The following is a 13,603-nucleotide window of genomic DNA, read 5'->3' on the forward strand; positions in this document are numbered from 1 at the left end:
CAGCAGAGCGTTCAGCTTTTAAAGACGGAGTCAGAGGGTCTTTGGTGGGAAACTGGACGTTTATCAATAGTAGAATCATGTGAATAAGTTGTACAGTTACAGAATCAAGATGCTTTATGTCCATAAGGCGCTTTCACAAAGCGGGAGGCTGGATGGCTGCAGCTGGACCGGTACCGGTACCGCTCGGCTCTGTCTTTAAGTTCTGCTCAGAGCCCCAGGATAATCAGTCTGGATGAATCACCATCAGATCAATATGATCTCTGATCAATCCTCCCTCTGTTCTCCATCAGAGCCAAAGCTCCACATTACGGCTCACCTGGATGCAGCTACTGAGATCCGTGTGACTGCAGACACACCTGGATCACCTTAAATAATCAAACCTGTTGATTAGTTTTACTCAGCAGGTTGGAGTTAATCTGCTGAGCCTGTTTCCTGTTTTCAGTGAGAATGAAATGACCCCATAGATGCATTTCGGCTCACAGATCAATGTGTTACATCTCTGAGACACAAACTGAGGAAAAGTGCCATTTACATTAGAGCGAGGTTTTCACATGCTCTTATTTTCTTTATTTTGTGTTCGTGTTAGCTTATTGTCTGAGGATGAATGGGTTCAGTTTCATCGTTTAACAATAAAATCATGAAAAACATCGGTTTGGTGCTCCTTGGTCTAAATAACTGAATGTCCTCAGACTTCAGTGCATTTATGTGAGTTTGACGCTTTGTGGTTTCTTATCGTCCACAGAAAAAGTTTGTGTGGCTGCTGCACATTTTCACCCAGCGAAAACGTCTGCGTATATTTACACACACTTTGACGCAAAGTTAATTTTTATACATGCCGACTTTTGTGTAAAATATGAGACCGCACTGTTTTTGTGCACACGCCGCTTTATGCACGAGGCCCCAGGTGTTTAATTATCATGTGAAGAATTCAGTTTCAAACTTGGACTTTCAAAGTAAAGCTCACAGATTCTCTTCAAAATAAGAGTCTGGCTTCTTTATTAAATATGAATGACTGGAAAGAAGAAAGTGGGATTTTATTTCTCTTAAATGGTTCTGAATTATTCCAGAACCTCACGTCTGATTAACAAACCAGTTTCACATCAGTTAGACAAAACAAAGTGACTCATGATGAACAGAACCAGAACCGGGTTGAGCTGCAGGGAGTCTCTTTAAACAGAACCCAGATGGTGCTGACGACAAGCAGAACAAGACGTCCAGATTAACATTGAGACCAGACCTTCAGGTCAGTCAGAACCCGGCTCATTTGCTGGTCTGACTGGTTAGAACAGAACCAGAATCGGGTCCATCCACAGCTCACTTCCACATTCTGGGATAAGTTGCATTAGGATAAAGCAGGAGAGGAAGTCTGATGTCAGGAAAACCCTTCAAAATAAAAGCCGGTCCACGTCTTCACTTCCACACTTTGACTATGCCGTCTCTGGACGAGGTGACGATGAAGCCCTGCGTCGTCTGGAAGGTGGCGATGTCGGTGATGATGTCATGATGGCCGACAGGAAGTGACTCCAGGCCTCGGCGAGGCGAGTCCTCGGCGGCGCCGCTCTTCTGTTTGCTGTGGATCTCCTGCAGAGATGGGAGGAAGGAGGCAACTCTCTGTGTGTGTGTATACTTGTTTTCATGCATAAGCAGGGCTTCCCTCACCAGTTTGACCTGCAAACTGAGGTCATTGTGGGAAGGGGGGACATTTCTCTGGTCCTTTTTTCTCAGATTTACTGCGCTCTACATCAGTTAGCTCTAGAAGTATGGATCTTTTAATGTCATTTTCTCATTTTGAAGATTTAAGTTTTGCTGATTCAGAGTGATGTCAGCCCACCCAGGAACTACCATCAGGTTTCACAAGCTGCTGTTTGATCAAAATTGGAAATCATCTTTGGTATAAAAAATTGGAGATTTGCCCAGCTGGAGGTAAGGAGTGATTTCAGCTTTGGTTTGTGTTTCCTTTACCTGAACCACTTCGGTTCCCTCGATGATCTTACGGCTGTAGAGGACAGACGGACAGTGCAGCGAGTCGTGGGCTCCTCCCGCCACGATGTACGACCGCTCCGGGTACGCCAGGTCCCAGAACCTGAACAGAACCAGGCAGTGAACACAGAACCTGAACAGAACCAGGCAGTGAACACAGAACCTGAACTGAACCACCTGGTTAAAACCTGCTGCGGTTCGAATTGTTTTCTGCAGAATCTCGTTGTTTATGCTGTGAAGACTGGGACCAGGACCGGTTCTGGTGGTCCATATGGTTCTGATTAGATTACTCTGTGCAGCCTTTAAAGAGCAGCAGCTGCAGAACTTCCGACTCGGTTCTAATTAAACCCTCAGACAGTTTTAAGGAGCAGAACAACTGAAACATTTCCCTTTTGGCCTCCAGTTTGACATCAACACGTCAGAACTGACCGGTTAGATGTTCCAGTCCGATCTCTACGGATCCAGAGGTTCTGCTCACCTGATCCTCATGTCGGACCCGGCCGTCAGCAGCAGAGGGTTCCCGTCGGCCGGGCTGCAGTAGATCCCGTGGACGCTGTGAGGAGACGGCTGCAACACAAAGCAAGACGTCAGAACCGCTGCAGGGCTGGACCCGGACCCAGAAACGGACCGGACCGACCTGCATCTCAGAGAGTGGAGGGGCGGAGCTGGCCCACAGCGTGAACTTCCTGTCCCCGGTCTCCATGTCCCAGATGGACACCTCGTTGTTCCCCTGGACAGCTGCAGAGACACAGACAGGCGGTGAGACGGGTTCTCCTTCGGACCAACCCGGTTCTGACGCGGTGCCGACCTGCGATCACCGACGACTGGTACAACGGGTGCATGAGCAGCCGGCGGACCCGGGCCCGGGCTGGGTGGGAGTGGTTGGAGATGGGGAGCTGGAACCGCATATCCCAGCATGCCATGGTGCCGCTGCTCGTACCTGCGGGGTGAAGCAAAGCGGCTCGGTCACCGGGGAAACTGACCAGAACCAGGAAGGCTCCAGGACCGGGACGGACCTAGGCAGAGCCAGCACTGGTGCACGTCCACGCTGAAGGAGGTGATGAGGCCGAGCCGCAGGTCGTGCCGCAGCGTCCAGGCGTTGCAGTTGGAGCGCAGGTCCCAGCCCACCAGGCCACCGTTCACCGTGGCGTAGGCCAGCACCGACTGGGCGCCGCTGTGGAAGTGGTGCATGTCCACAGCGCAGCCGTCTTCCTGCAGGTCCAGAGTCCTGGAACCAGATGGAACCAGAGGAAAACATTCATTCAGATTTTTACTTTCAGCCATATTGGATCTGATATCTCATTTCCTTAAAGCAGCAAAACATTGGCACTTATTATTATTATTTATTATTATTATTACTTATTACTTATTATTACTTATTATCCTTATTGTTTGGCAGGAAGCAGACACTCATCCTTTTGAGATTAAAAGATTAGTTATTAATTTAATGTCTGTGCAGCAGATGGCGCTACTTCCCCCTGAGCAAAGCTGCTATGAAGCATCACTGCCGGAATAAGAAAATCATTTTTGGTTTTTACTTATGAGTGTTAAAGATGGGAGAGGTGGTGGGTTCGCCAACAGCCGAGCTACGTTTCCACTTAGCATTTCTGCTAACTGAAAACGTTTACAGGATTTATCTTCCCCTAAATGATTTTTTCCAGAAAAACTCTGAAGCTCTAATTTACTGGGCTGTTTTGTAAACTTTCAGCTGAATTAAGTTTGAAATTGTGTTAAAGCAGCTGGACATTTATGTTCAGGCTCTTATTCTGAAGTTTTGCTTCCTGTGGAGCAGCAGTGATGTTTATTATTATATAAGACCAAAAGTCCACAACAATAAAACTGAAGCAGGAGTGAAAGGTTGATCCGGAGGTCGGGTGTAGCTGCACACGTAGTTACGTTTCAACATGGTTAAACTTGGCGCGTTAGCGTTAGCTTCCACTACAGTGGAGCAAAATAATGTGTCAAACTGACCTTTAGAGGGTTTCAGACCCAAATAATATAAAAATATAACTGAACACTTCAGACTGAAGGAGCTTTGGGCTCATTTAATGAGGTTAAAAATAATAATTAGACCATTTCAGCAGCAGATGTTTGTGTCCTGATGACTAATATCATCTCCATGTAGAGAGTGTGTCGGGTTCTGGACCTTACCGGCTCTGGAACGGCTGAACTTTGGGAGATTTGGGAGGCTTGTTGGCTTCCACGGCCAGCAGCTGGATGGATCCGTTATCAGACGCCACAGCTAAATAATGTGAGCCCTGGCAGAAGGTCAGCGTCTTCACGTGACCCCCGATACGGGAGTAGGTCAGCACGGACCTGCAGGAACACGGAGAGACGGTCCGGATCATTCAGAACCGATCCACAGGAATGGAAAGACATTCCCACTGCCTCCTACAGCCTCCCACTGTCTGTAGGAGGCAGTGGTGAGTCTGGAGGTTCCCACCTGGTGGTGGTGGTCTTGCCCTCCATCTTCTGACTGTCCCAGACTTTGACTGAGCCGTCGTTGGACGCCGTGGCGAAGATGGAGTGTTCATCCGAGACGCGGATTCTGTTGACGGCCGCTTTGTGTTCGTGAAGATGGGCCACCAGCAGACCCTTGGGGTGCCAGCCTGAAACAGAGCGCAGCCAGGTGTCAGGCGGCTGCAGCTGGACCGCAGCGCCCACAGCCAGGTGTGCAGGCCTTACCAGGAGGAGGCGGCCGGCTCTCCCACTCGGCGCTCTCCATCATGTGCTTGGCCATGCGCTCGGCGCTGCACTGCTCCCTCTTCTGCTGCAGCAGCTGCTGCAGCTCTGCCTTGCAGGTGTTGATGCGGCGCTGGTAGGTGGGGCCGCTGGCCACCGCCTGCTGCACGGGTGGCGTCGGAGCTGCAGTCGACTTCCTGACCTGGTTACCGGAGCCGTCGGCGGACTGAGGGAGAGCAGGAAACATCTGCCTTAAAGATCATCACTGAACAGAACCGGAACAAACGGGTCGTGTTGCTCTGGTCCAGCCAGAAACCACACAGAGGAAGGGGCGGAGTTACAGTGAGGGGCGGGGACATAGAGGGGGAGTGGTCACTATGGTGGGCTGGGTTACCGTGGTTACCGTGGTGGGCTGCGTGGCCGGCGGGTCCTGAGATCCAAACATGCTCTTCCACTCCTCGTTCATGGCCGAGTCCTGCTTGGTGTGTTTCCTCGCTGCTGGGACAAACAAGAGAACCTGATCAGAACCCGGTTCTGGAACAGAGATCGGCCCACATGGACGCCTCCAGCTGTCCGTCTCATTACTGATCCACAGATAATCAAACCGAGCAGAGCTCAGAACCAGAACAGAGACCCGGCAGGTTCTGGTGACTAATCCAGATCCATCTGAGCCGCTGCTGCAACCAGAAACACAAGAACCGGATCAGAACCATTTCCCACCTCTCTTGTCGTCAGACTCTGTCTTGGGTTTGACCAGGTCCACCTGGCGGCCTGTGATGCCCAGCGTGCCCAGGTCGATGACCCCCGTCTGCCCCGCGTCCCCCAGGTGTCCCGCATCCCCCATGTTGGCCTTGGCCTTGTTGGACTTCAGCATGAAGTCTTTGAGAGCCAGAAGCTTGTCCTCCTCGTCCTCCGTCATGCCCTGGACAGGAACACGCTGAGGTTTGATTCATGGGAACAAGAAGAAGGTTTAAGTTCTGGGTCGGTTTGATCACAGAACCAGAACGACTGCAGATCTGAGACTGATCAGAGTTCTCTGAGCTTCAGAGCATCAGGACCGTTCTGGTTGAACTCTGAAACACACTGAACCACAGCATGTAGAGAAAGCTAATGCTAACGCGCCACAAAGCTAATGCTGGCGCGCTGTATCATCCTGGTACAGACTCTCCAGACGAGCTGTCCTGACCTGCGACAGCAGCTTCTTCAGCAGCTGAGCGATGGCCGGGTCATCCGGAGTCGGACATTCCGGGATGGAGCCGGATCTCTTCTTCTGCCGCAGCAGCAGGTGTCGGAACAGGCTGCCGATGTCTTTGGAGCGCAGGGCGTAGTCGAAGATGGAGCGGCTGACCGGCTCCTTCAGGACGCTCAGCAGGACCAGCTCCTTATCGATCTGAGAGGAGACGGGCGCGTGAGGAGGGGAAGGAGGAGGAGGAAGAGGAAGAGGAGAACACGCACCTGGATGATGGGCTGGGTGACGAAAGGGGTCAGGTGAGGCATCAGCTTGCAGTAAACGTCGGCCACGTTGAGGTGCTGCGCCACCACAGTGATAAAGCCCACAGCGCCGTAGCGGATCCACAGGTTGGGGTGGCACAGGAAGGGAGCTACGGCAAGCAGAGCAGGACAAGTTAGAGCCCAGAGACAGAGGGGCGTGGCCAGGCGTGGAGCGGTAAGCAGGGCTGTAAGAAGCACTGATCTCAGCTTTCCAACTGTCGCTTTATCAACATTTATGACCCTGAAGAGGCCTTTTTGTTTCCTAAAGCAGCAGTGAATCTTTTGTCAGCTCGGCTGCGATGCAGAGCGAGAGGAGCTGCCATCTTACCGATGTCACTGACGAACTCGTAGATGTGCGGTTTCTGCAGCAGCCCCAGCTGACACATGCAGGTCAGCGCGTTCAGAGCTTTGAAGATGACAAACTCCTCAGTGTCACTCAGTCCCTGCTGCAGCAGCGGCTTCAGGATGGACGAGCTCTGCCAGCCCACGTACGCCGCCACACCTTCAACACGACACAGCGTTAGTGTGCAGCCAGGTGCCACTGCACCGCGCCGCCACCGGCTCCTCACCCACGATGCTGTCGAAGAATGCCCCCCGCAGATGCCAGTCGTTCTTGTCGTTCAGGAAGGTGATCATGTGGGACAGCAGCACGTCGTTGGCCTTCTGCCTGCCGAAGAACACGCACAGTCGCGTGATGCCGTTCTCCATCAGCGTCTGCTTCACGATGTTCTCTGAGTCGCTGAGCAGCGTCACAACCTTCTGCTGCACCATCTCATGCAGCGCCTGCAGCTCTGAGGTCACAAACATACAGTGGCAGATTAGTGTGGCTAACGGGTCATGGCTAACGGGGGCGTGACTAACAGGGCGTGGCTAACGGGTCATGGCTAACATGGCGTGGCTAACGGGTCATGGCTAACGGGGGCGTGGCTAACGGGTCATGGCTAACGGGGGCGTGACTAACAGGGCGTGGCTAACGGGTCATGGCTAACATGGCGTGGCTAACGGGTCATGGCTAACATGGCGTGGCTAACGGGTCATGGCTAACGGGGGCGTGGCTAGGTGTCACCTGAGTCATAGTTCTCGTTGGGGTGGCTGCTCTCCTCTGCGTCCTCTCCGCCCGGATCCTGCTCCGTGTTCACGTTGCTCTCCTGCACCAGCTCCAGGAAGCGCAGCGCGCTCTCCGCAAGGTGAGCAATGTTCTCTGTGCAGCGGGAGACAAACATGGAGACCTGAGACGCAGCTGGGAGATGGGACTGCGTTGCGGACTGCAGCACAGACCTGCGTAGGCCAGCCTGACGATGGTGGCGTCGTCCTGGGCCAGGTGAGCGATGCCGGGCAGCACGTACTCCGGGTAGATGTTCACGTCGTTCCTCGGAACCTCCTTCACCAGCGCCAGCACCTTGGTGAGCGTGCGCACGGCCTGGGCGCGCACACGGGGAACCGGGTCATTGCAGAAGTGCAGCAGGTATGGCGTGATGCGGTCCAGCAGGATGTCGACGCCTAACCGCGGCGACAGGTGCAGGACGAGCTCCAGTGCCGCCAGCTTGGAGTCGCAGGAGTGCAGCGTCTGCAGGCAGGAAGTGATGACGGAGACGAGCACCACGAGTCCCTGCTCCTCCTGGCAGGAAGAGGAGGAGCCTGGAGGAGAGGCAGGCCGTCAGACAGGAACAGGAAGTGTGGTGACAGGAAGCGGACGGGCTCACCTCCCCGCAGGTTCAGCAGGATGTTGTCCAGGTCCTTTCGGATCACCAGGATGCGCTCGTCTGCAGACTGGAACGTCTCCTTGGCAAACTGAGCCATGTAGGGCTGCAGGAAGCTGTAGAAGATGTCGGGGAACGCTCTTCCTCTCTGCAGCTTCAGGTGCTCCTCGGCAGAAAGACGCTTCTCCGGCTCGCGCTGAACCATCTGGGCCACCTGCAGGACAAGATGGCGGCCGCACATTTCCAACCTGCTGACTCAGCTCTACTTTCTCTGTTTCACAACAAACTAACCACAAATCTAAAGCTTCAAGAATGCAAGTAGCGACAAAACGAGCGGCTTTGTTGCGTTTTTGGAGACATTATGCATAGAAGAAAAACCCTTAGTGACCCATTTAGCCCGTCTGCAGAAAAAAGCTGAAGTTTAGATTCTCCTGAAACATTTTTATTCATGACAGGGAAGAAGCATCGTCTGGGTTAAAGTTCCTCCCTGGAGAACTCTGGAGGAAACCTCTGGGTCGCTTCAACAGAACCAGAACACAAAGGCCTGGAGGAGGCAACTGGGTCAACGGTTCTGTTGGACCAATGATTGCAACAGAACCGTTTTTACTGGAGACCAAATTCATCTGGAAGTTCAGATCCAGAAATCAGAATTTCCTCTCAGATCACGATGAAGGGACAGAAACCTTTGGGTCAGGCATGCCGATGTGACCTTTGACCCTGAATTAAACCATTGGGACCAGCCTGGAACCCAGTCAGACCTTCTACATCTGGCCTGTATCAGATCAGAACCAGCCCATGCCTACCAGCTCGCGGATGCTCTGGTCCTCGATCTTCAGCAGGACCTGCTCGGCCTGGAAGTGTCCCTTGCGGTAGGCCAGCAGCTGGGACAGGTCAAAGAGCGGGACGCCCTCGGTGAAAAGCTCAGCGATCACGCAGCCTGGAACACACACACACGTTCCCGTTCAGCCCTCCAGCCGGGCCTCTGGGCCTCGGCCTCTCTCGTCAGGTCCGTACCTGCAGAGAAGATGTCCATGGCCGGCCGCAGTTCGCCTCGGCTGCGCTGGTTGTTGTTGGTCAGGTCCACCAGCGGCGTGTTCTGGTCGCTCTCTGTGGTGAACATGCTGCCGTCCACGAACCTCTCAGGGGCGATGTAGCACGTCCGGCGCCTGGACGTGTCGAAGAAGTAGTTGAAGTCGGCAGGGTTGTCCTCTGGCAGGTAGGTGGGCTTGAAGCTGGCGAAGTCGGTGAGCAGCACCCAGTTCCAGCCGGTCACCATCACGTTCTCCGTCTTGATGTCGCCGTGGCGGACGCCGGCCTTGTGCGCCTGGTCCACAGCGGTAAGGATCTGGAAGGCGATCCAGCGCTTCTCCACATTGTTGAGGAAGGGCCGCGTGCTGATCCGATCATACAAGTTGTCCCGGACAAACTGGCGGAACAAGATGGCGGCCTTCTCTGTCAGGGAGGTCTTCTGGAAGGGCAGGCAGTTCTGGCAGGAGTGCAGGCGGATCTTCAGCTCCTCCAGCTCCTGCTTGTAGCTGGTGAGTGGCAGCGATGGGTCCTGGATGGCGAACACCTTGACCACCACCAGGCCCTCGCGGTGCTTGGCGCGTGCCACCTTGAAGAAGCGTGTGCTTCCCAGGCTCTTGTCGTACTCGTGGTCGTGGATGTCTGAGAAGTAGCTGTCCACAGAGAGGATCTGGGAGGGCGCAATGCCTGCCAGCTGGTTCCCCATCCTGCCGCCGAGCCCGTCTGGGAGACAGACGCCACGGGTCACACACTTTACTGCAACTTCACACACACTTTATAAAAGTAAACTCTGTACCTGCCTGGATGCTAATCTGGTCTTAATAGTTTTGAGTTTTTCGTTACAGTTTATTTTTATTTTGTGATGATTTTTTGTTTATTTAATTGAGTTAGTTTTAATTAGTTTTTGCTAGCTATCTTTAATTGCATATTGTTTAGCTTTAGCTTACTTTTTACTAGTTATTGTAGTAGTTTTAGTTTTTTCATACGTTGCTTGATTTTTACATCGATTGGGTAATAAATACTCAACAGAAGACTACATTTTCATCCTTGAACAGCCAGTTGGCTCTGGAGTTTCTCTGTAATTTACCAACAGCTGACATAAACAGACACATCAGTTTGTAAAGTGAAAAAATTAAATATATTATATCTATAATTTTGTTTTGAATTAAAAGAACTATAAAAAATTATGTATGTTTAATTTGGTTTGTTTTAGTTTTATAAATGCATGATATAGTTCCAATTAGTTATAGTTTTCCCCATTATTTACCAAAGTTATTCATTTGAGTTAACAAAAATGTTTTTTTCAATTTCAGGTTTTTGTTAGTTTACATTAACTATAACAATTTTGATGCTAATTGGGTCACAATAGGAAATAATATTTCAATATCTAATCTGAGGTCTCTTTATGATACACATTAACATGAATCCCTCATGTAACAAACTGATAGAATGAAATGTGACCACCACATTGTTCTTTTATTTATAACATCCGTAGGTTCTGACCACATCTTCTGTTTCTCAATCCTATAAAAGCTGAAGTTACTTTAGCATTTCTTTTTTCCTTCCACTCAATATTCCAATAATATTCTTGCTACAGTTCTCTGAACAGCTCCGTGATGACCTTTAGCAGCCTGTAGTCAGTGGCTATCGGTTGTGTTGGACTGAACCGAACATTTCTATATTAAATTCTTCAAAAGTTGTGCAATTCTATGATTAATTACTCAGAGGAAAATAAGTATTTAGACGTATATCAGAAACATATCTGTCTAGGTTTCTGATAGTTCCGACAGTTCAGCAGTTATCTAGTTGCTCTCTGCGGAACCGGCTGTCAGCGTTAGCTCCGCCTCAAAACGCTCGTTTTCCAATAAATATGAATAATTCGTAATCAAAAGGTGTGACTTTACCGGTTTACTTTCAGATGTTTTCGAGTTCCCGCAGATCGCGTGACCGGTTCGCCGTTTGCTTTAGCTTGTTAGCATGAGCCAACCATTTCTCCTTTATCCGCCGGGGCTCTGATGCTAGCAACGGCTAAGAGATGCTAACGGCGTCAACCCGCGGGGCTTTAACTACTTCCGTTCCGCAGGCTTCACCATCTTCCGCCCCGCTTCGATTAGACTCCGGTAACCGTTAAAATGTGCTATTATGCCGTAAAAGCCCCAGACTGGACCACAAACCTGAGCGGCCAGCCGAGTCCAGCTGTTGTTATGAATCCGGGTCACAGTAGATGTGTGCTGTGGCGCCCTCTGCTGGTCAGCATGTTCAGATCGTCTATTAGACAGATGAAGTACTCTGCACTTAGAGCAGAGGTTAATGGAAGAGACTGGAGAGCATACGAATACAACATTTTTAATTTTGTATGTGGTTTCAATAAAAAATTAATATTGCTTAAATAGTACGTTTGTGTGGGTACACCATTATGAAACGCTTAGTCAAATCAAAGTATAATTTATTAGGACATTTAAAACTTCCGATTAACCAGAATGCTGCATCAGCAAAAACAAGCTACAATTAATATGAAATATTACCAAATAAAATCACGTAAACTAAAGTAAAAATTCAACAAAGAAAATCTTGCGAACTAAAATACAGTGAATAAAGCTTTCATTTTTAAATTAATTCAAAAACGTTTTATCCCGAGAGAGAGAGAAATAAAATAGTCAAGTTTATGTTTACAGCACATTTCAGCAACAAGGCAGTTCAAAGTGCTTTACCTCATCAAAATAGTCGATTGAGAAACCAGCAAACATTACATTTCGATGAGTGCCATCATGAAAAACATCTTACACAGATATGTTGGTCAATGTTTCATTTATTATGGTTCAGAAGAAACGAGACAGGTGGGTTTAAAAGAATTCAGTGTTTCAGCTGTTTTACAGTTGTTTTGTTCCAGATTTGTGGGTCAAATGTTGCATCTGGAGAGCAACCAGAATCAAACGGAATAACTGTTCAAACAGAAAAATGATTAACTGAAGTCTAGAAAAAGATTGAGTCAGAGCTAAGAGCTGCTCCAACACGCTGCCGCCAGGAGGCGCTGTTTAAAGCAGTCTGTGCAGTTCTGAGAGGAGGAGAAAGTGGGGTGGGGGAGGACCATAGACATAGACATAATATAAGGATAGACCCTCATGGACCGCTCTCGCCTATTGGAGCTGACGAGATTTAGGGCGGCCATCTTGGAGCGGTCCACCACTCCACTCAGCTTTATGTGTTTAGCAGCACAATGACGTATCAGCGGATTTAATCCATCATAACACACTTTGTTACTGTAAACCATATTCAAACATCTATCAAAGCTACATTTATAAACAATTGTATTTTTTAAGTATGTTTTTAATACATAGTTCATCATATTTAAATATGCTTAGTGGCTATAACAATAGAATAGGAATGGAATATTCTGATATCGATGAATGAAGAGCATATTACAAAGCACACAGCCGTTCATAATGTATTTAATAAATTATTTAGTAATATCAATATATATATTTATATAACTACAAACACTAATAAATAAAGATTAATAATGGCACAAAAAATGATTAATACTGAATTATATATATATAAACATTATAAACATGTGTGTGTGTGTGTATATATATATATGTTGGTAAGGATCATTCTCTACAAGTACCTGGGAATACCACAAGCAAATGGCAACCTCGATGAGGTCACAAGGAAAGGAGCCACAGCCAAATACCTCCAACGAATAAGGCAAGTCCTGAGAAGCCAGCTCAATGGCAAGAACAAGATCCGTGCAATAAACAGCTATGCCTTACCAGTAATCAGATACCCTGCCGGAATAATTAGCTGGCCAATGGAAGAGATGAAGGCCACGGATGTTAAGACTCGGAAGCTACTAACCATGCATGGAGGGTTCCACCCCAAATCCAGCACCCTGAGACTGTACACAAGCTGTAAGGAAGGAGGCAGAGGACTAGTGAGTGTGAGAGCCACTGTCCAGGATGAAACATCCAAGATCCATAAATACATCAAGGACAAAGCCTCAACGGACGATGTGCTCAGCGAATGTCTCAGACAATGGGGAACAGAGGACGAGGTGCTGGAGGAACCATCATGGGAAGACAAGCCCCTACATGGGATGTACCACCGACAAATAACTGAAGTGGCTGATATCAGGAAATCCTACCAATGGCTGGAGAAAGCTGGACTCAAGGACAGCACAGAGGCCCTCATCCTGGCCGCCCAGGAACAGGCCCTAAACACCAGAGCAATAGAGGCTCAGATCTACCACACCAGACAAGACCCAAGGTGTAGGTTGTGCAAGGAGGCCCTCATCCTGGCTAATGGAAGATATGTCATTAGCCTTTACAAAGGAAGATGGTGTGAAACTTTTTAACTGCTGCAGTATTGACTTTTGAAATCTCAAATGTGTAGGATACTCAGAATGGTCGGCGATTTGGGATCAGCTCTGAGAGGGGCCTTTTGTACAGTGGTGCCTGTGGTCATCGGGGCCCTCGGGGCAGTCACCCCCAAACTGGAGCAGTGGCTCAAACAGATCCCAGGAACAACATCAGACATCTCAGTCCAGAAATGTGCAGTTCTAGGCACAGCCAAGATACTGGAGGAGAACCTGAAGCTCCCAGGCCTCTGGGAGAGGATGAGAGAGAGAGAGAGAGAGAGAGAGAGAGACAGAGACAGAGACAGAGAGAGAGAGAGAGAGAGAGAGAGAGAGAGAGAGAGAGAGAGAGAGAGAGAGGGAGACAGAG

The 13,603-nt window shown here is 49.5% G+C and overlaps 1 protein-coding gene across 7 annotated transcripts; it reads right to left on the reverse strand.

Moving 5' to 3' along the window:
• Positions 1-979: 979 nt before the first annotated feature.
• Positions 980-11,117, reverse strand: pik3r4 (phosphoinositide-3-kinase, regulatory subunit 4). 7 transcript variants are annotated; one of them, XM_088013783.1, is made up of 21 exons: positions 10,784-11,117; positions 8,868-9,602; positions 8,657-8,790; positions 7,857-8,067; positions 7,432-7,791; positions 7,220-7,354; positions 6,723-6,944; positions 6,482-6,655; positions 6,118-6,263; positions 5,849-6,052; positions 5,383-5,599; positions 5,057-5,160; positions 4,666-4,888; positions 4,424-4,589; positions 4,132-4,296; positions 2,997-3,208; positions 2,789-2,920; positions 2,618-2,718; positions 2,459-2,547; positions 1,963-2,083; positions 980-1,581 (listed from the first exon to the last, which is right to left on the reverse strand). In XM_088013783.1, the coding sequence occupies exons 2-21, from the start codon at positions 9,583-9,585 to the stop codon at positions 1,411-1,413; spliced, it is 4,005 nt and encodes a 1,334-aa protein (XP_087869909.1). In that variant the 5' UTR covers positions 9,586-9,602; positions 10,784-11,117; the 3' UTR covers positions 980-1,410. The 7 variants fall into 7 exon arrangements, with proteins under 7 accessions (XP_087869909.1, XP_087869914.1, XP_087869913.1 ...); XM_088013788.1 differs by having other exon boundaries at positions 5,057-5,157; positions 5,383-5,584; positions 10,784-11,116; XM_088013787.1 differs by having other exon boundaries at positions 5,383-5,584; positions 10,784-11,116.
• Between the last annotated feature and the right edge of the window lie 2,486 nt (positions 11,118-13,603).

This window comes from Poecilia mexicana, unplaced genomic scaffold (genome assembly GCF_051168715.1).
Source record: "Poecilia mexicana isolate PSO_F unplaced genomic scaffold, ASM5116871v1 scaffold_16, whole genome shotgun sequence".
NCBI lineage: Eukaryota > Metazoa > Chordata > Actinopteri > Cyprinodontiformes > Poeciliidae > Poecilia > Poecilia mexicana.

Excerpts from the sequence above, each read along its gene's own strand:
- pik3r4 (XM_088013783.1), bottom strand. The coding sequence starts at position 9,585 with ATGGGGAACCAGCTGGCAGGCATTGCGCCCTCCCAGATCCTCTCTGTG. Across the intron at positions 6,945-7,219 it reads CAACGAGAACTATGACTCAG|AGCTGCAGGCGCTGCATGAG; the intron begins GTGACACCTAGC and ends TTGTGACCTCAG. Across the intron at positions 6,656-6,722 it reads ATTCTTCGACAGCATCGTGG|GTGTGGCGGCGTACGTGGGC; the intron begins GTGAGGAGCCGG and ends GTCGTGTTGAAG.